At 43.1% G+C, this 20,286-nt stretch overlaps 2 protein-coding genes across 2 annotated transcripts in view; both read right to left on the bottom strand.

Moving 5' to 3' along the window:
* Nucleotides 1-244: 244 nt before the first annotated feature.
* Nucleotides 245-7,305, bottom strand: ndufa2 (NADH:ubiquinone oxidoreductase subunit A2). The gene is made up of 3 exons (XM_023281006.3): nt 7,148-7,305; nt 2,384-2,490; nt 245-503 (listed from the first exon to the last, which is right to left on the bottom strand). The coding sequence occupies exons 1-3, from the start codon at nt 7,246-7,248 to the stop codon at nt 412-414; spliced, it is 300 nt and encodes a 99-aa protein (XP_023136774.1). The 5' UTR covers nt 7,249-7,305; the 3' UTR covers nt 245-411.
* Nucleotides 7,306-10,010: 2,705 nt separating this feature from the next.
* The window catches only part of adamts2a (ADAM metallopeptidase with thrombospondin type 1 motif, 2a), a 30,535-nt gene continuing 20,259 nt past the window's right edge, over nt 10,011-20,286 (bottom strand). Inside the window, exons 12-25 of the mRNA XM_035953178.2 lie at nt 20,118-20,263; nt 19,950-20,039; nt 19,749-19,831; nt 14,385-14,518; nt 13,968-14,091; nt 13,623-13,703; nt 13,390-13,553; nt 13,155-13,314; nt 12,953-13,085; nt 11,948-12,155; nt 11,590-11,719; nt 11,419-11,493; nt 11,138-11,315; nt 10,011-10,965 (exon numbers count right to left, since the gene is read on the bottom strand). Of these exons, the coding sequence (XP_035809071.2) occupies nt 10,203-10,965; nt 11,138-11,315; nt 11,419-11,493; nt 11,590-11,719; nt 11,948-12,155; nt 12,953-13,085; nt 13,155-13,314; nt 13,390-13,553; nt 13,623-13,703; nt 13,968-14,091; nt 14,385-14,518; nt 19,749-19,831; nt 19,950-20,039; nt 20,118-20,263 (2,469 nt within the window). The 3' untranslated portion in view covers nt 10,011-10,202. The remainder of the gene's footprint in view (nt 10,966-11,137; nt 11,316-11,418; nt 11,494-11,589; nt 11,720-11,947; nt 12,156-12,952; nt 13,086-13,154; nt 13,315-13,389; nt 13,554-13,622; nt 13,704-13,967; nt 14,092-14,384; nt 14,519-19,748; nt 19,832-19,949; nt 20,040-20,117; nt 20,264-20,286) is intronic.

Here is a 20,286-nt window from a genome sequence, read left to right on the forward strand (position 1 = left end):
TTTAGACTCCAGGTTTTCCTCATGGAAACCCAGTAAAGCTCCTAGAAAATCCAAGTGACAACCCCGTAAATTACCACTAAATTACTAGCCCTAACCCTTAAATGTAGCAAAGCCCTTAAAATAACCACTACTAGGCCTTTAAACCCCTGGAAAAAAACACCTGACCAATGAGAACCAGTTAAAAACACCTTAAATTCCAAGTAAAACTTTACTAACAGCAATAAAAACCAGTAGAAGCTGAACGTCAAGAATATTAAGGTTTATTCACATCAACACATTTACAGGAAAAATAAACTCAAGGAATTCAGGAGAGTCGATCCTGGACCAGACCACTTTCACCACGGAGGGGTTTGGACCAGACCACTTTCAGCAGGGAGGGCGGTTTGGACCAGACCACTTCCATCTGGGGGGTTAAGGTTTGGACTGAGCCAGAGTCTGCAGAGCTTGTCCCACCTGATCAGCCGACATGTTTTCCACGGAGACGCTGGTCTCTTTACCGAAATCTGATGGAAACAAACAGCAGCTTCATCAATAGTGGATCAAATAAGTGGATCAATAACAGCGATCAGCATCAATATGTGGATCAATAACAACGATCAGCATCAATAGTGGATCAATAACCACGATCAGCATCAATACAGTCATGGATAAAATAATCAGACAAACCTTGTTTTCTTCAATTTCTTGTTCATTCCAATGCCTGGTACCACTAAAGGTATTTTACCTGAACAATACAATGAACACGACTTTAAATGCAGCTGATTCCATCATACTTTATGTCCTATCTGACCTGCTTCAGCTTCATATTATTCCAGGGTCTAAAAGAGGACATTTCATGTCATCAGCAGCACATGCAAAGGTCTAGAGTGGTTTCCTGCTGACATTCAAGCCGTAACACAACTCAGAAGTTGTCAGCTCTCACATAACGCCTAAAACTAAAGAATTATGTGAAGCCACAAAGGCAGCCATCATGAATGAGAGACAGGTAGCCAAAAAAACTGAAGATCTCCAAGACAGCCGTTCATTACACCAAGAAAAAATAAGCCCAACATGGTTCTACCAAACTGCTAGCTGGTCAGGAAATGTCTTTCTACCCACCAGATGACCGTCACTCATCCATTCCTGTCAGGAATCGTCCTCAGACCTCCAGGGACCTTAAAAATGAGTGGACACTGTGGAGAAATAGGACTTGTTGGACAAGGACAGTTGGAAAGATACTTCTTGAAGCTGGTCTGAAGTCACACAGGGCAGGAAGAAGCCCTTCATCAAGGAAAGGCAGAGGAAAGCTGGTTACTCTTTGCTGGGATCACAAGGATTGGACTGTTGATGATTGGGCTGAAGGTTCTCTTCAGGAATGAATTTTCAGTTGATGTCCACTTCAGCCAACTTACTGCTTAGGAGGAAGCCTGGAGAAGCTACAAACCAGACTGTCTGCCCCTACAGTAAAACATGGGGGTGGATCAGTGACCATCTGGGGTAGTTTCAGTCTGGGTGAACAGGGCAGATGAACCAGGTCATGTTTGGGGCTACTCTAGAAAACAGTCTTCTTCCATCAGCTGGAAAACTCTTTCCTGCCTCCAATGACTGGATTTTCCAACAAGACAAGGTCAGTTAAAGCCTGGATGGAGAACCAGAACATTAGAACAGGCAATGCCATAGCTATTGATGGAAGAACTGAAGGGATTTTGGTTATTAAATAGAAAATCATGGAAAATGTCTGATATCAGCTCTGAAATTCATTCTGAAATTAAACTTTTATCAGCTATTTTTTGTTATCATTATATTTGTCCAAACTAACGTACCTTTAGTGGCACCAGACATTAAAATTAACAAGAAACAGAAGAAAACAAGAAAACAAAGATGGTCTAAATACTTTTTTACATGACTTCATGTGGATCAATAACAGCAACCAGCATCAATAATGGATCAATAAGTGGATCAATAAGTAGATAAATAATGGACCAATAAGTGGATCAATAGTGGATCAATAAGTGGCTCAATAGCGGATCAATAAGTGGATCAATAGTGGACTAATAGTAGATCCATAGTGGATCATTAGTGGATCAATAGAGGATCAATAGTGGACCAATAAAGGGAATCAATAAGTGGATCAATAGTGGATCAATAGTGGACCAATAAAGGGAATCAATAAGTGGATCAATAGTGGATCATTAGTGGATCAATCTTGGACCAACAGTGGACCAATAAAGGGAATCAATAAGTGGATCAATAGTGGATCAATAGTGGACCAATAGTGGACCAATAACTGGATCAATAGTGGATCAATAAGTGGATCAATAGAGGATCAATAGTGGATCAATAATGGATCAATAGTGGATCAATAAGTGGATCAATAGAGGATCAATAGTGGATCAGGACTGACCGTAGCGGGCCCAGAGCCGGGCCTGGACTCCAGAACATTCCCGGACCAGGATGGGGAATTCTGGGTTGGACTTCTTCAGGGTCACATAGTTCTGCTCCACAAAGTCCCTGAAACACACAGCAGCCAATCAGCAGCTGCAGGGGCTAAGATCATCAACCGGCCAATAGAAACAGTCTGCCGAACAGAAGCTCCTCCTAGCAACCAACCAGCTGTCAGGAAAACGTTTCACTGATTTTAAAGCCATCGATGGTTTAATCCTGAAACAAGACGTCAGGCTTCAAAATAAAACCGTTATGATTTCACAATAAAACTGTTTGAGCAGCTGAAAAAATAAAACTCAAACCGTCAGATGGCTGTAAAATAATCTACGAGACTGAATAATAATCATTAATAATTCAAAAATAATAAATATTAAGAATAATTAATTATTATTAATAATAAATACTAACAATAATAATTAATAAGGAAGAGTTTCTACTGTTGAAGTGCAGACCTTTGTATTAGTCCAGGGAAATAACCCACATGTTTGTACCTGCTGTGTATATTCACCTACGAACAAATGCTAACGTAGCTATGAGCAGCTGCATCACCAGCAACAGAACAAACACCCAGAGGGCTTCTGGAGACTTTAATCACACCAACTTAAAGATGGTTCTCCCCAGATTCTACCAGAATGTTGACCTTCAAACCAGGAAGAGCAGAACTCCAGACCAGGTCTGGAGCCTACAGAGTCCTCCACTCCCCCACCTGGACACTCAGACCATCTCTCCTGACTCCAAATAACAGCTGCTCATCTGCAGGTCTGAGCCCACTACCAGTCAGAGCAGTGCTGGACAGAGGAGTACACACTGAGGACACCACATGGAAGCTCTCTGAAGACCCAGACACTGAGCTCCACACCTCCTCTGTCCTATCAGACATCAGTTTCTGTATGGATAATGTAACATCAAGGAAACAGGTGAGAACATTTCCCAACCAAAACCCTGGTTTAACCCCAGTATCAGAGCACTGAGAGACAGGAAGCTACAGGAAGCCTACAGGATGGCTGGACCTGAACGGACGCATCAATGCTGCTAAACAAAGTCCAGAGAGCAGATAGAGGCCAACTTCAGGGAGAACAACCCTCGATCCATGTGGAAAGGCATACAGAATATTACTGACTACAAACAACAACCCCACAGCCCCCACCTGTCCATGATAATCCCTGTGAATGTCTACCTGTGGCCCTGACGCCAGGGATCATAAATGCATGGAGTTCTGCTGTTACAGCAGGTCCAGGCCCACATCCCACCTGGCTTTGATCAACATCAGTTCACCTACAGGTCCAACAGATTCCATCTCCATCGCCCTCTACACCACTCTCAGCCACACTGAAAACCCCAACACACATCAGGATGTTGTTTGTTGACTTCAGCTCAGCATTTCCCTCCATCAGCCCCTCAGACTCATCAACAAACTGCAGACACTCCAACCTGGAACCTCCCTCTGTCTGTGATCAAGGACTTCCTGACTAACAGACCCAGCATGTCAGAATGAGCTCCTCCACATCCTCCACCATCGTCCTCAGGGCTGGTGTTCCTCAGGGCCGGTGTTCCTCAGTACTGTGTGCTGAGTCTAGTCTTGTTGCTTCTCATGGCTCCAACACCTTCATCAAATCTGAGGATGACACAACCGCTGTGGGCCTCATCACCAACGGTTATGAGATGCCATACAGGGAGCAGCAGTCCAAGCAGTGGAGGCCTGGTGCAGAGACAGCCACCTCAACCTCAACACCAAGAAGACAAAAGACCAGGGGCCTCATTTATAAAACATTGCGTAGGATCCACACTAAAAGTTTGACTACGCCGAAAATCTGAAATAGGCGTACGCCAAAACATATTCTGATTTATAAAACTGTGCGTACGCACAACTGCACGCAACTTCCCATTTATAAATCACACTCCAGCTGGAAGATTGCGCAGGTGGATCCACCTCACATCCCGCCCACGACACACCCACATTTTACCATGAATGGTCAATGCAAAGTAACTCATGAATGTATTTGCATATAAACAAGCTGCTGATCCACGGCATTTTACGCTCAGTCATGGCAGAAAAAAGAAAACGAAATTTTTCAGAGACCGAGATAGAGATGCTTGTGGATGAGGTGGAGGCCAGGAAGAGTATTTTGTTTGGTGGTCATAGTAGTGGCATCACTAACAAAAGAAAAGGCACTGAGTGGCAGCAAGTTGTCACCTCTGTCAACAGTGTGAGTGCCAGAGAGAACTGTGGCAGAGGTGAAAAGGAAGTGGTCTGATTTGAAGGTGGAGTCCAAGAAGAGAGTGACATGCCATCGCCAAAGCATGTCTGCTACAGGTGGAGATAGAGGCAAACCCGAGCCCACACCTCTGGACAGCAGGATAGCATCCATCCTCGGGACGGCCAGCGGGTGTGGAATCGTGTCAGAGAAGGAAGGAGACACCGATTTGGCAGAGCCCACAGAGGAGACCGGTAAAGTACAGTTTTATCTGTTTATTAAATGTATTAAATATTTAAATGGACTTGTAAAAAGGCAGTGGACTTATGCTTTTTGTCCTCCGTCACTCTAGAGTTGGAAACGCTGGCTGACGAGGAGGTTCTGACCACAGCGTGTCCTGTCAGCGTGGATGAAGGCCTGGCTGTCCCCGGTACAAGTACATCCTGAGACCATGGCACACCCAGAAGTGGTCGGGTCCTGACAGACAGAGTCCTACAATCACAAAGGGACACCATCGGTGCCATAAATGAAGTGCGGGATGAGCTCCAGCAAATACGCTCCGTAATGAACAACATGTGTGAGGTCCTGTCTGACATTGCCGCCTCTATTAAAGAGCTTGTTAAAAAAAAAAAAAGAAACGTACTTTCGGTCTTATTGTAAACGCTGCATAACACCCCGGCTCTACAAGTGTAGTATGTGATGACAGTAAAGGTTTGAGATAAATCTGGCTTCAATTCACCACCTCACCGTCTGGCACTGCCGTTCCCTCTGTCTGCAAAATGTCCGTAAGCAAGCATCAAAGCTGGCGCACCGGTGCGCATATTCTCACGCCACGTTTATTTTTACAAATCACAACCTTTGCGTTGGAAGTGGCGTACGTAACTTTCTAGCCCTGATTTGTGCGTAAGCAAGCTTTATAAATGAGGCCCCAGGAGAGACCAACTTATCTTTGTCCAGGTTCCACATCCAGTCCAGTCTGATCTCCAGTAAAACCAGTAAAACCACATCATAATAACCTCTAAATAACCACAACTCCTAATGGTTCCTTTGTTTTAGTGCAGAAATGTTCACATTTAAGGAATTATCTTTTTACTAAACATCATGAACAACCTGAAATTTATGAAGAAAAATAAATTCAGTTTCATCAACATTCAACCTCAGTTTATCATTTCCAGTGTCTACAAATGAACACAACATTTAGTCATCTGGAACTGAACCAGAGAGGGTTTACTGGAGGATCAAAACCACAAAAAAGACACAAAAAGACAAAAAACAATAAAAACAAGACAAAATATTCCAAAAATGAGACAAAACGACACAAAAATGAGACAAACAAAAACCCCCAAAAAGAGACAAAAAATTAGACAAAAAAGTTACAAAGCGACAAAAGACAGGCAAATGACAAAAATTAGACAAAAAATGACAGAAGCGAGAAACAAAATGACAAAAACGTAGCGAACACAAGCGAGACAAAAAACACAAAACGACACAAACAATACACAAACCAACAAATAAAACAAAATGACAAAAACAAAAAACACAAACGAAACAAAAAGGAAACACAAAACGACAAAAGTCAGACAAAGAAACACTAAAAACAGACAAAATCTTACAAAAACGAGACACAAACCAACAACAGAACAATGAACAACCTAGTATTTTACTTTCTGATCAAAACAACTTGTCATGGCCAAGAAATGATTTTAACTTTATAGTTTTACTAATGTACAATCTGCAGTTAATGTCTTCTCTGGAATTTTTACACTTTGAGGGCCGGATTGAACCCTCTGGAGGACCGCTTTTGGCCCACGGGCCGCATGTTGGACACCCCTGCTATAGAAGTCATTATTGACGTCTACAGCCTGGTGGACAGCCGACAGCTTCTCCCCACCCAGAAGAACACATACCCACCTAGCTGCTCCAGGATACGCTGCCCAACAGAATGTCATTATTAGACCTTTGCAATGACAATACAGTTTCTTTATCTAAGTTTCAAAACATCTCAGCAGTCTCTAAAATCTGGGGAAAAATGACAGAATTTACCTCACTGAGACGGCAGCAAAGCTACACATCACCTGTCCGACAGGTGCTCATGATGCTAAGCTAACTGTCCGAGGACATTAGAGGAGGAACTGGTCTCTGACACCGCGGTCACCCTGATGTTAGCAGTTAGCCATTAGCAAAGACTGTATAATAAAGAGTCTATGGCTGTTAGCTGTTGGCCGTTAGCTGTTAGCATAGACTGTATAATAAAGAGTCTATGGCCGTTAGCTGTTAGCATAAACTGTATAATAAAGAGTCTATGGCCGTTAGCTGTTAGCATAAACTGTATAATAAAGAGTCTATGGCCGTTAGCTGTTAGCATAAACTGTATAATAAAGAGTCTATGGCTGTTAGCTGTTAGCATAGACTGTATAATAAAGAGTCTATGGCTGTTAGCCGTCCGGTCAGCGTTTCTGACTCGGACCGACTCTCTCTCTGTGAAACCGCCGCCGGTTCCCGCCTCTTGCGGCCGGCTCGGAGCTCACCTGGCCCCTTTACTGGCCGCGGAGGTCTGGCAGAGGTGCAGGCGGATCTCCCGGAGGTTTCTCCCCAGACTGGAGCCCAGACTTCTCACCGCAGCCGCCATCTTAGCTCTCTGAAGGACACGGTGGTTCAGCCCAGAGTCTGGTCTTTCAGGCAGCGAGCCGGTTTTACTTCACCCTGAGCGCGTCCTCACAGGAGTCTATTCTATTCTATTCTATTCTATTCTATTCTATTCTATTCTATTCTATTCTATTCTATTCTATTCTATTCTATTCTATTCTATTGACATACTACTACTAATAATATAAAACATCGTATTAAACAATCAGAGCTGCTTGAACACCGATAACAAAATAAATCAACAGTCTTCTTAATGAATTTCTGCTGAACTATGAGTTGATTATATTCAGTTTTCTGTTTAATAACTGATTAAAGATATTGATTAATGTTCAGTGACATTCAGGCGATCAGTCAGAATCTCTGAAATGTGAATTTATCATCAGAGGAAAAAGAATTCTGATCAGAGCTGCAAGAAACAAACAAAACAAACAAAACAAAACAAAACAAAACAAAACAAACACTGATGTAGGTTTGATTGATTTTTCAAACCTGTATGTGTTTCTGTCACCAGCAGAGGGCACCGTCAGACCTAGTATCACCAGACTAACCAGAGGAACCGGTGGAACCAGTGGAACCAGCAGAACCAGCATTCCTCAGGTCCTGGTTCCAGTTGTTCCAGTTTGTGGTTTTCGGATGTTTATGATGTTTCCAGAAGATTCTTTCTGAAGATGACAGAATCTTTTTGAAAGAATCCTGTGAATCCTCCAGAACCTCCAGAACCTTCAGAACCTCCAGAACCACCAGAACCTCTATAACCTCCAGAACCTCCAGAACGTCTGGAATCAGCCTGCAGATGTGAGACTGGATGAAGCAGCACTGAGACCAGAGAACGTCGGTGAGCTGGAGACAGTGGAAGCAGAAACCTTCACAGCAGCTCTGAGGTCCATGATGATTTTTCCTGAGTAAGTTTCTACGGAACATTTGTTTTTGTTCTGACAGTTCTTCTCCTGTTCCATCTTTGTGAGCTCCTAATTATTCTGAGATCTTCATCTAACTGACTTAATTTTGTGTTAGTTAGTCTCTGAGGGTTCAAGCTCATGTTTGGTTTCATCTGTGGGCTCAGCGATGTGTTCTCATCATGTTCTCATCATGCTCACATTGTGTTCTCATCATGTTCTCATTATGTTCTCGTCATGTTCTCATTATGTTCTCATTATGTTCTCATCATGTTCTCATCATGTTCACGTTCTCATCATGTTCTCATTATGTTCTCATTGTGTTATCATGTTCTCATCATGTTCTCATTCTGTTGTCATGTTCTCAACATGTAGTGCTTATGTTCTCATTATGTTCTCTTCATGTTTTCATCATGTTCTCATCATGTACTCATTATGTTCTCATGTTCTCATCATGTTCTCATTGTTATTGTGTTCTCATCATGTTCTCATTATGTTCTCATCATGTTTTCTTTATGTTCTCATTATGTTCTATGTTCTCATCATGTTCTCATCATGTTCTCATCATACTCTCATCATGTTTTTGTCATGTTCTCATCATGTTCTCATTATGTTCTCATCATGTTTTCTTTATGTTCTCATTATGTTCTTATCATAGTTTATGTTCTCATCATGTTCTCATCATGTTCTCATCATATTCTCATCATGTTTTTGTCATGTTCTCATCATGTTCTCATTATGTTCTCATGTTCTCATCATGTTCTCATTATGTTCTCATCATGTTTTCTTTATGTTCTCATTATGTTCTTATCATAGTTTCTTTATGTTCTCATCATGTTCTCATCACGTTCTCATATTCTCATCATGTTTTCTTTTTGTTCTCATTATGTTCTCATTAAGTTCTCATCATGTTTTCTTTATGTTCTCATTATGTTCTTATCATGGTTTCTTTATGTTCTCATCATGTTCTCATCATGTTCTCATATTCTCATCATGTTTTCTTTATGTTCTCATTATGTTCTCATTAAGTTCTCATGTTTTCTTTATGTTCTCATTATGTTCTTATCATGGTTTCTTTATGTTCTCATCATGTTCTCATCATCCTCACATTATGTTCTCATCATGTTCTCATCATCCTCACATTATGTTCTTATCATGTTCTCATCATCTTCACATTGTTCTCATTTTGTTCTCATCATGCTCTAATTATGTTGTCATTATTTTCTCATCATGTTCTCATCATGTTCTCATCATGTTCTCATTCTGTTCTCATCGTGTTCTCATCATGTTCTCATTCTGTTCTCATTCTGTTCTACTTATGTTCTCATCATGTTCTCATTCTGTTCTCATTGTGTTCTGCTTATGTTCTCATTCTGTTCTCATCATGTTTTCTTTATATTCTCATCATGTTCTCAGTGTACGTGTTGGTTTGCTCAGATGACCAGCTGCTCACAGCTAACTTGCCAATAGTGGTTCAGATCTATGTAGCTCCGCCCCCTCACTGCCTCCAGGTAACCAATCAGAACAAGCCTCTCAGTCCAGCAGGTTTATTTAGTTCCTGCAGCTGCTCTGCTGAATTCTAAAACTCGCCAAACGTTCTGCTGTTAGAGTGAACACAAGAGTCGTTATGCACTGCAGCACCTGAGGACCTGAACACTTCGGTTACCACAGTAACCTGTATCCTGGTGAATCCAGGACACGGGGAGGAGAGGAGCTCTCAGGTCAGCTGAATGTTGGAGAGTTTGTTGAATGGGTTTCATGTTTAAATGTCAGAAAGATTTGAGAGAAGAAGGAAAAGCTGGAGCAGAAACAGATGCTCCAGATGTTGGTGAGTCACAGCGACAACAGCTGGATGAAGTTTTGCTTTATTCATAAACTGGAATATCTGGTACAAACATGAAAACCAATGAAACTGAGCTGCAGCTTTCTGTCTATGTGGCTGTAATTCAGGAAGCGGCTTTGGTCTGTCCATTAGTGCAGTTCGTTAGCATAGCATGAGAAGCTGTCATGCGTGGCGGCGAGCGGCGGGAAACCTGCAGCGTCAGTGTTTCCCCACGGTCCGACTGGTGCTCGTCCTGCTCGGCTTCCTCAGCAGCTCCTGACGCCGCCTCTCGTTCAGGAGCTGCTGGATGCGTTTGTTCTGCGTTCGTTCGCGGAGCGGCGGCATCCGCGGCACAAAGTAGTTCTGCTGCCCCCTGTTGGCATCACCGTCCAGCCCCACAATCCGGTACGGAACCTCATCCACCGAGTTGTTGTCCTTCTTCAAGAGCGGGAAGAATGACGTCGAATCAGCGTCTATTGACGTGATGTTACTGTGGAGGCTCCACCCCCCTGATGATGTGGAGGGAATGATGTCATCAGGCACTGCTGTTTGGTTCCCAACATCCACAGTTACCATGGGAACCATAGCAGGAGAAACTGTGGTCGTTTTTCTCCAGAAAAAATGTGGTGGAACAGTTTTTCTTGGACGCCTTGTAGTTGTCATACTACTAGTAGTGGTAGTAGCAGTGGTACTAGCAGTGCTACTAGTAATGGCACTATTAGTGGTACTAGTAGTAGTGGTAGTAGTTGTAGTACTCGGACTGACGTGTGGACTCTTAGAGAGAAGCGATGGATCTTCGTAGGACAAGTACTCCTCATAGTCGTCATAGTCCATGTAGATGAAGTCAGTACTGGTCCTACTGATGGGGGGCGGAGTCACTGTGAAGCTGGGAGGCAGCGTGCTGATGATGTCACTGATGATGTAGCTGCTGTCAGACCAGGTGGATGCTGATGTCATCATCCGTGTGGTCAAAGTCCACGAACTGAGAGACAAAAACAAATAATCAGTCAGATGGAGGATACATTCAGCAGAGTGAAACATGGTTTGTACACTTTAGTTCCTCCATACGCTTAATCTAAGAGCTTTCATTTGTTTTTAATTCAGTTTTTACTTTTTATTCAGTTTTTCCCTATCTGTCGTCTGTCATGTCTGACCTGATGCTGTCTGTTGGCAGGGTCGTGCTGCTGCTGGAGTTGCTGGAATTGCTGGAGTTGCTGGAGCTGCTCTCGCTGCAGGATTTGCAACACATCTGCTGGTATCCGGCGATGGAGCAGTACCGACTCAGAACCTCCATCCGACAAAACACAGAGCGGTCACCACGGCAACGCTGTCCTGGAGACAAAGCAGGTGAGCAATGAGTCCAGAGGAGGAGGAAGATGAAGGGGATGAAGATGAAGGTGATGAAGATGATGAAGAGCAGCAGTGAGGGGTTTACTGGAGGAGATCTTGGCAGAGGGGAAGTCTGGGTTGGACCTGGACAGCCACTGGATGATAGCATTCTTCTGGTCGCCTGCAGGGGGAGACAAACAGTCACAAACAGTAACCACATCTCCCAGAATCCCCCTCTTCCCTTCAGAACACTGACACATGATTGGCCGCTGCGTACCAGTGCAGGGCGGGGCTTGGCAGGAGCGAGCTGTCATTGGTGGAGGTTCGCTGCAGTTTGTGGCGGATCCCTGCGGACCGGAGCAGGCGATCTGCCGCTCCTGAGTGCCGTTCCCACAGGAGGCCGAACACTGCAACAGAAACCATCAATCAATCAGGTATAGATCACACGGAGCACCGCCTACTGCAACAGAAACATCAATCAATCAGGTGTAGATCACACAGAGCTCTGCCTACTGCAACAGAAACCATTAATCAATCAGGTATAGATCACATGGAGCACCACCTACTGCAACAGAAACATCAATCAGGTATAGATCACACAGAGCTCCGCCTACAGCTGACGGCAGCAGTCGTACCGGGGTCCAGGGTCCCACCCTCCAGGCGGCGGGGCAGGGGAAGCGGTTGCAGGGCTGTTTGGCATCTGGCCGGTCGTCGCCACAGAGGTTGCTGTTTATGGACCGCTGCTGCCCCCCGCTGGACGCCTGCTGACAGCTCACCCAGCGGCGCTGCCACCCAGTCTGTCCACAGGAGGCGCTGCAGGGCTGCCAGTCCCCAGTGAGCCAGCTGAGGAGACACAGGAGAGACGACTGCCATGACGCCAAATGGAGCTACTGTGGCGACCAGCAGTTACTGCGTTACCATGGAGACATGCAGTGTGTTACCGTGGAGACATAGAGTGTGTTACTATGGTGACCAGCAGTGTGTTACCGTGGAGACATGCAGTATGTTACTGTGGTGACCTGCAGTGTTACCGTGGTGCAGTGTTACTGTGGTGTAGTGTTACTGTGGTGCAGTGTGTTACCGTGGTGCAGTGTGTTACTGTGGTGCAGTGTGTTACTGTGGTGCAGTGTTACTGTGGTGTAGTGTGTTACCGTGGTGCAGTGTGTTACTGTGGTGCAGTGTGTTACCATGGTGCAGTGTGGTGCAGTGTGCTATCATGGTGACCTGCAGTGTTACTGTGGGGCAGTGTGTTACTGTGGTGCAGTGTGTTACTGTGGTGCAGTGTGTTACTGTGGTGCAGTGTGTTACCGTGGTGTAGCGTGTTACCGTGGTGCAGTGTGTTACCGTGGTGCAGTGTGTTACTGTGGTGCAGTGTGGTGCAATGTGTTATCATGGTGACCTGCAGTGTTACTGTGGGGCAGTGTGTTACTGTGGTGCAGTGTGTTACTGTGGTGCAGTGTATTACTGTGGTGCAATACATTACCGTGGTGCAGTGTATTACTGTGGTGCAGTGTGTTACCATGGTGACCTGCAGTGTTACTGTGGTGCAGTGTGGTGCAGTGTGTTACCGTGGTGCAGTGTGTTACCGTGGTGCAGTGTATTACCGTGGTGCAGTGTATTACCGTGGTGCAGTGTGTTACCGTGGTGACCGGCAGGCCTCGGTGTTACAGTTGCGGCTGATCGCTCTCGGTTTGTTGATGTTGGAGCAGAACGTCCTCTGAACCATTTTCCCGTCCGCCTTCCTCCTGCAGCCGAACCTGGTATACTGTTTCCCTGGAAACCAGAAATCACTGTTAGCGACGTAAAGCCGTTTCCTGGTAACCAGCGAGCAGGCGTGCCTACCTCCTCCGCAGGGTTTGGAGCAGTGTGACCACTTCTTCAGTGCCCACTCGTAGAACACGGCGTCCTCCTGCACCAGGTTGGACTCCAGCGACGAGCGCAGGCGGTCCTGGATGATGTACTTGTAGGACACCGTCACCTTGGAGTCGCCGTGGGAACGGACCTGTAGGACAGAAAAGCCTGTTAGCACCAGCTCAGACTCCATGAGGACGCACCGTCTCCGTGGTGATGGACCAACCATGAGCAGGACGGCGTACTTCAGTGGCCCGGCGGTCTGCAGCGACTCCAGCTCCTCTGAGTTCCTGTACTCCCAGGCCACGCCCTTCTCGATCACCACTCGGGACTCTGGGAGCTCATGTTGGTCGTTGAGGAACAGGTTCCCCGTCTCCAGGTTCTTCACAGCTGCAGCACAAATACAACAGTTTTAGAAAATGAGCAGCGACAAGCCGCTTCCAGCCTCCCTCCTCTTACCCAGGATGTGGGGCGTCCCTCGGAACTCCTGGATTAGCAGGTGACGCGCTCCTTTAGGGACCTCCAGGATCTTCAGGTACCCTGAGGAGCAACAACAGTCAACCAATCAATCTATCATCTAATCAATCCATCAACCCAAAAACCAATCAACCAATCAATCATCAGTTAACCATCCAACACACAGGGGATCAGTCAACATGGTCTGGTTGAGTTTGGGGTCTACATAAGTTCTGGTTCAGTTCTGGTTCAGTTCAGTTCAGGTTTTGACTAAGTTCTGGTTCTGGTTCAGTTCTGGTTCTGGTCCAGTCCAGGTTCTGGTTCTGGTCCAGTTCTGGTTCCGGTCACCTTGCTTCTTGGTGCTCCGGGTGAAGTTCCCTTTGATGATCTTGCAGCTGGAGTTGTCCCCTCCACAGACTCCACATCGATCCTCCTGCTGGTCCGACGCTATCAGACCATCACAGCCGACATGCTGCAGGAGACAGGAGACAAGAAGACAGGGAGACAGGACACAAGGAGACAAGGAGACAGGGAGACAAGAGACAAAATGATTCGCAGTATAAACTGTGAGAAATGTAATAATTTTGTGAAATATTTTCTCCAAAATGTGACTAAAACAAGAAACACAACATGTACACAGAAACACAACATGGACATACAGAAAGACAACACGGACACACAGAAACACAACATGGAAAGAAACACAACATGGACACACAGAAACACAACATGGACACACAGAAACACATGAGACACAATAAAGACCTCACACTCTCCTCGGACGCACACGCTGAAGGCGTCATCGTAGGAACACGGCGTCCCATCGTGCACCATTCTGTTCATGGAAACCACTGCCGCCGTCTCCCGGGAACGACAGAACAGACGACAACGCTGCTCCGCTGCAGACACACAACACGTTACTGCAGACACACAACACGTTACTGCAGACACACAACACTGTAGACACACAACATGTTACTGCAGAAACACAACACATTACTGCAGACACACAACACTGTAGACACACATGCTACTGCAGACACACCACACTGTAGACACACACAATATGTTACTGCAGACACACAACACGTTATTGCAGACACACAACATGTTACTGCAGACACACAACACTGTAGACACACAACACGTTACTGCAGACACACAACATGTTACTGCAGACACACAACACGTTACTGCAGACACACAACACTGTAGACACACAACATGTTACTGCAGAAACACAAAACGTTACTGCAGACACACAACACTGTAAACACACATGTCACTGCAGACACACAACACATTACTGCAGACACACAACACTGTAGACACACATGTTACTGCAGACACACCACACTGTAGACACACAATATGTTACTGCAGACACACAACACGTTATTGCAGACACACATGTTACTGCAGACACACAACACTGTAGACACACAACACGTTACCGCAGACACACAACACGTTACTGCAAACACACAATTTGTTACTGCAGACACACAACACATTACTGCAGACACACAACACTGTAGACACACAACACGTTACTGTAGACACACATTGTAGGAACACAACACTGCAGACACACAACACGTCATTGCAGACACACAACACTATAGACACAACACTGTAGACACACAGCACTGCAGACACACAACACTGCAGACACACATTACTGTAGACACACAACACGTGACTGTAGACACAACACTGCAGACAAACAACACGCTACTGTAGACACAAGTGACTGTAGACACACGTTACTGTAGACACAACACATTACTGTAGACACACAACACGTGACTAGACACACAACACTGCAGACAAACAACACATTACTGTAGACACACAACATGTTACTGAAGACACACAGCACATTACTATCTCCTATATAAAGGTTGTCCTGCAGTTTATTCTCTTCTACATAAAGGTTCTCCTGTAATTTATTCTCCTATATAAAGGTTGTCCTGTAGTTTATTCTCTTTTATATGAAGGTTCTCCTGTAGTTTATTCTCCTCTATAAAGGTTGTCCTGTAGTTTATTCTCTCCTATATAAAGGTTCTCCTGTAGTTTATTCTCCTATATAAGGGTTCTCCTGTAGTTTACTTTCCTATATAAAGGTTGTCCTGTAGTTTATTCTCCTATATAAGGGTTCTCCTGTAGTTTACTTTCCTATATAAAGGTTGTCCTGTAGTTTATTCTCCTATATAAAGGTTCTCCTGTAGTTTATTCTCCTATATAAAAGTTCTCCTGTTTTTAATTCTCCTGTATAAAGGTTCTCCTGTAGCTTATTCTCCTATATAAAGGTTCTCCTGTAGTTTATTCTCTTCTATATGAAGGTCCTCCTGTAGTTTATTCTCCTATATAAAGGTTCTCCTGTAGTTTATTCTCTCCTATATAAAGGTTCTCCTGTAGTTTACTGTTCTATATAAAGGTTCTCCTGTAGTTTATTCTCTTTAATATAAAGGTTCTCCTTTAGTTTATTATCCAATATAAAGGTTCTCCTGTAGCTTATTCTCCTATATAAACGTTCTCCTGTAGTTTCTTCTCCTATATAAAGGTTCTCCTGTAGTTTATTCTCTCCTATATAAAGGTTCTCCTGTAGTTTACTGTTCTATATAAAGGTTCTCCTGTAGTTTATTTTACTATAAAAAGGTTCTCCTTTAGTTTATTCTCTTCTACATAAAGGTTCTCCTGTAGTTTATTTTCCTATATAAAGATTGTCCTTTAGTTTATTCTGCTATATAAAGGTTCTCCTGTAGCTTATTATCCTATATAAAGGATCTCCTGTAGTTTATTCTAATATATAAAGGTTCTCCTGTAGCTTATTCTCCTATATAAAGGTTCTCCTGTAGTTTATTCTCTTCTATATGAAGGTCCTCCTGTAGTTTATTCTCCTATATAAAGGTTCTCCTGTAGTTTATTCTCTCCTATATAAAGGTTCTCTTGTAGTTTATTCTCCTATATAAAGGTTCTCCTGTAGTTTATTCTCTTCTATATAAAGGTTCTTCTGTAGTTTATTTTCCTATAAAAGGTTCTCCTTTCGTTTATTCTCCTATATAAAGGTTCTCCTGTAGCTTATTCTCCTATATAAAGGTTCTCCTGTAGTTTATTCTCTTCTATATAAAGGCCCTCCTGTAGTTTATTCTTCTATATAAAGGTTCTCGTGTAGTTTATTCTCCTATATTAAGGTTCTCCTGTAGTTTATTCTCTTCTATATAAAGGTTCTCCTGTAGTTTATCGTCCTCTATATAAAGGTTCTCCTGTAGTTTATTCTCCTATTTAAAGGTTCTCCTGTAGTTTATTCTCCTGTATAAAGGTTCTCCTGTAGTTTATTCTCTTCTATATAAAGGTTCTCCTTTAGTTTATTTTACTATAAAAAGGTTCTCCTTTAGTTTATTCTCCTATATAAAGGTTCTCCTGTAGCTTATTCTCCTATATAAAGGTTCTTCTGTAGTTTATTCTCTTCTATATGAAGGTCCTCCTGTAGTTTATTCTCCTATATAAAGGTTCTCCTGTAGTTTATTCTCTTTTATATAAAGGTTCTCCTTTAGTTTATTATCCAATATAAAGGTTCTCCTGTAGCTTATTCTCCTATATAAACGTTCTCCTGTAGTTTATTCTCCTATATAAAGGTTCTCCTGTAGTTTACTGTTCTATATAAAGGTTCTCCTGTAGTTTATTCTCTTCTATATAAAGGTTCTCCTGTAGTTTATTTTACTATAAAAAGGTTCTCCTTTAGTTTATTCTCCTATATAAAGGTTCTCCTGTAGCTTATTCTCCTATATAAAGGTTCTTCTGTAGTTTATTCTCTTCTATATGAAGGTCCTCCTGTAGTTTATTCTCCTATATAAAGGTTCTCCTGTAGTTTATTCTCTTCTACATAAAGGTTCTCCTGTAGTTTATTTTCCTATATAAACATTGTCCTTTAGTTTATTCTGCTATATAAAGGTTCTCCTGTAGCTTATTATCCAATATAAAGGATCTCCTGTAGTTTATTCTAATATATAAAGGTTCTCCTGTAGCTTATTCTCCTATATAAAGGTTCTCCTGTAGTTTATTCTCTTCTATATGAAGGTCCTCCTGTAGTTTATTCTCCTATATAAAGGTTCTCCTGTAGTTTATTCTCTCCTATATAAAGGTTCTCTTGTAGTTTATTCTCCTATATAAAGGTTCTCCTGTAGTTTATTCTCTTCTATATAAAGGTTCTCCTGTAGTTTATTTTCCTATAAAAGGTTCTCCTTTAGTTTATTCTCCTATATAAAGGTTCTCCTGTAGCTTATTCTCCTATATAAAGGTTCTCCTGTAGTTTATTCTCTTCTATATAAAGGCCCTCCTATAGTTTATTCTCCTATACAAAGGTTCTCCTGTAGTTTATTCTCTTCTATATAAAGGTCCTTCTGTAGTTTATTCTTCTATATAAAGGTTCTCCTGTAGTTTATTCTCCTATATTAAGGTTCTCCTGTAGTTTATTCTCTTCTATATAAAGGTTCTCCTGTAGTTTATCGTCTTCTATATAAAGGTTCTCCTGTAGTTTATTCTCCTATTTAAATGTTCTCCTTTAGTTTATTCTCCTGTATAAAGGTTCTCCTGTAGTTTATTCTCTTCTATATAAAGGTTCTCCTGTAGTTTATTGTCTTCTATATAAAGGTTCTCCTGTAGTTTATTCTCCTATTTAAAGGTTCTCCTGTAGTTTATTCTGCTATATAAAGGTTCTCCTGTAGTTTATTCTCTTCTATATAAAGGTTCTCCTGTAGTATATTCTCCTATATAAAGGTTCTCCTGTAGTTTATTCTCCTATATAAAGGTTCTCCTTCAGTTTATTCTCTTCTATATAAAGGTTCTCCTGTAGTTTATTTTCCTATATAAAGGTTCTCCTGTAGTTTATTCTCCTATATGAAAGTTCTCCTGCAGTTTATTCTCCTATATTAAGATTTTCCTGTAGTTTATTCTCTTCTATATAAAGGTCCTCCTGTAGTTTATTCTCCTATATAAAGGTTCTCCCTTATTTTATTCTCTCCTATATAAAGGTTCTCTTGTAGTTTATTCTCCTGTATAAAGGTTCTCCTGTAGTTTATTCTCTTGTATATAAAGGTTCTCCTGTAGTTTATTCTCCCATATAAAGGTTCTCCTGTAGTTTATTGTCCTATCTAAACCAACACTCTGGAATGAGGTGGAACGTCTTCAAGAACCTAAAGTAGAAATCCAGTTAGTTCTTCCTGAAGCTCTGAGAGTCATCATGACCTAGAACCTTAAGGTGGAACAGTTAAGGTGGAATGTTTAGGGTTGTAGGCTTAGTTTAGTGAATCTGTGTTGGGTGTTAAAGGGTTAAATAACCTTCAGGTTCCCTCCAACAGATTCCTATCTGATGACGTCAACACGTGGACACACACACGCCTGTCTTCATTGCTCTCTGAGGACCATCAGTTACATCATGCATTCACAGGACTCTAACATGAACCTGGACCTGGTTCTGACATGAACCTGGACCTGGTTCTAACAGGAACCTGACAGCTATACGGGACACGTTTCCACTCAGCAGGTTTCAGTTTGTGTCGTCATGGTTACAGCCACAGGAATGTTTCGATGGTCTGGACCAGAACAACTGGTTCTGCTGCTCAGTACAAACACAGAGTTCACAGGGTTATTGTTTTCTGTGACGGGCCTAAAGAGAACGTTTAGTTTTTAATGACTCAGAGGTTGTTGACCCGCAGCTGCAGAAACTCTGAGGATTTGGCTGTAAAGAGAAACATGATGTCATCTAAGAGCTGCATAGTTTTTAACCCTGAACAAGAAACAACCTACTCTAAAATGATCAGAACACAGAACATCTGGAAACTGCAGCATCTACTGGTGACTGTAAGGCGTTTAGGGAACATCTGGAAACTGCAGCATCCACTGGTGACTGTGAGGCATTTATGGAACATCTGTAACATCTTTAAAATGTTGAATAAACACAGGGTCTCTGAGTGTTTACTTACAGTCAGGATGTTTGTGTTTATTTACAGTCAGGATGTGTGTCTTTACTTACAGTCAGGATGTTTGTGTTTATTTACAATCAGGATGTTTGTGTTTACAGTCAGGATGTTTGTGTTTACAGTCAGGATGTTTGTCTTTACTTACAGTCAGGATGTTCGTAAGGCAGCCAGTGATGTTTCCTTCCTTCATGTTCAAAAAATGGATTCCAGACTTTACACTGATCCTCCCTGAAACATAAACATCACGGGGGGGGGGGGGGCAGATAACAAAGGGAACAGCAGGAACATTGACCTGAAGCCTATGGGGGGGGGGGCAGATAACAGAGAGAACAGCAGGAACACTGACCTGAAGTCTGTCAGGGGGGGGCAGTCCTCTCTGCTGCACAGCTGGAACTCATAGCTGTTCCCGAAGCAGGTGCGCCCTCCGTTGGCTGGACTGCGAATAACACATGTTAGTCTCTCTCTGATTGGTGGGCCGATGCGTGACAGCATAGGCGACTGACACGTCACTCACGGTGGGTTGTCACAGCGCCGGGTCCGGAACCTGACTCCGCCCCCACAGGTCCGTGAGCAGGCGGCGTACGAGCTCCACGTCCCCCAGCCGCCATCTTGTCTCAGCATGTTGGGCATCAGCTTCATGCAGTAGCCTTTGAAGCAGTGCTGCAGCGACAGTTACCATGGAG

The sequence above is a fragment of the Amphiprion ocellaris genome, chromosome 14, assembly GCF_022539595.1.
Source record: "Amphiprion ocellaris isolate individual 3 ecotype Okinawa chromosome 14, ASM2253959v1, whole genome shotgun sequence".
Classification (NCBI taxonomy): domain Eukaryota; kingdom Metazoa; phylum Chordata; class Actinopteri; family Pomacentridae; genus Amphiprion; species Amphiprion ocellaris.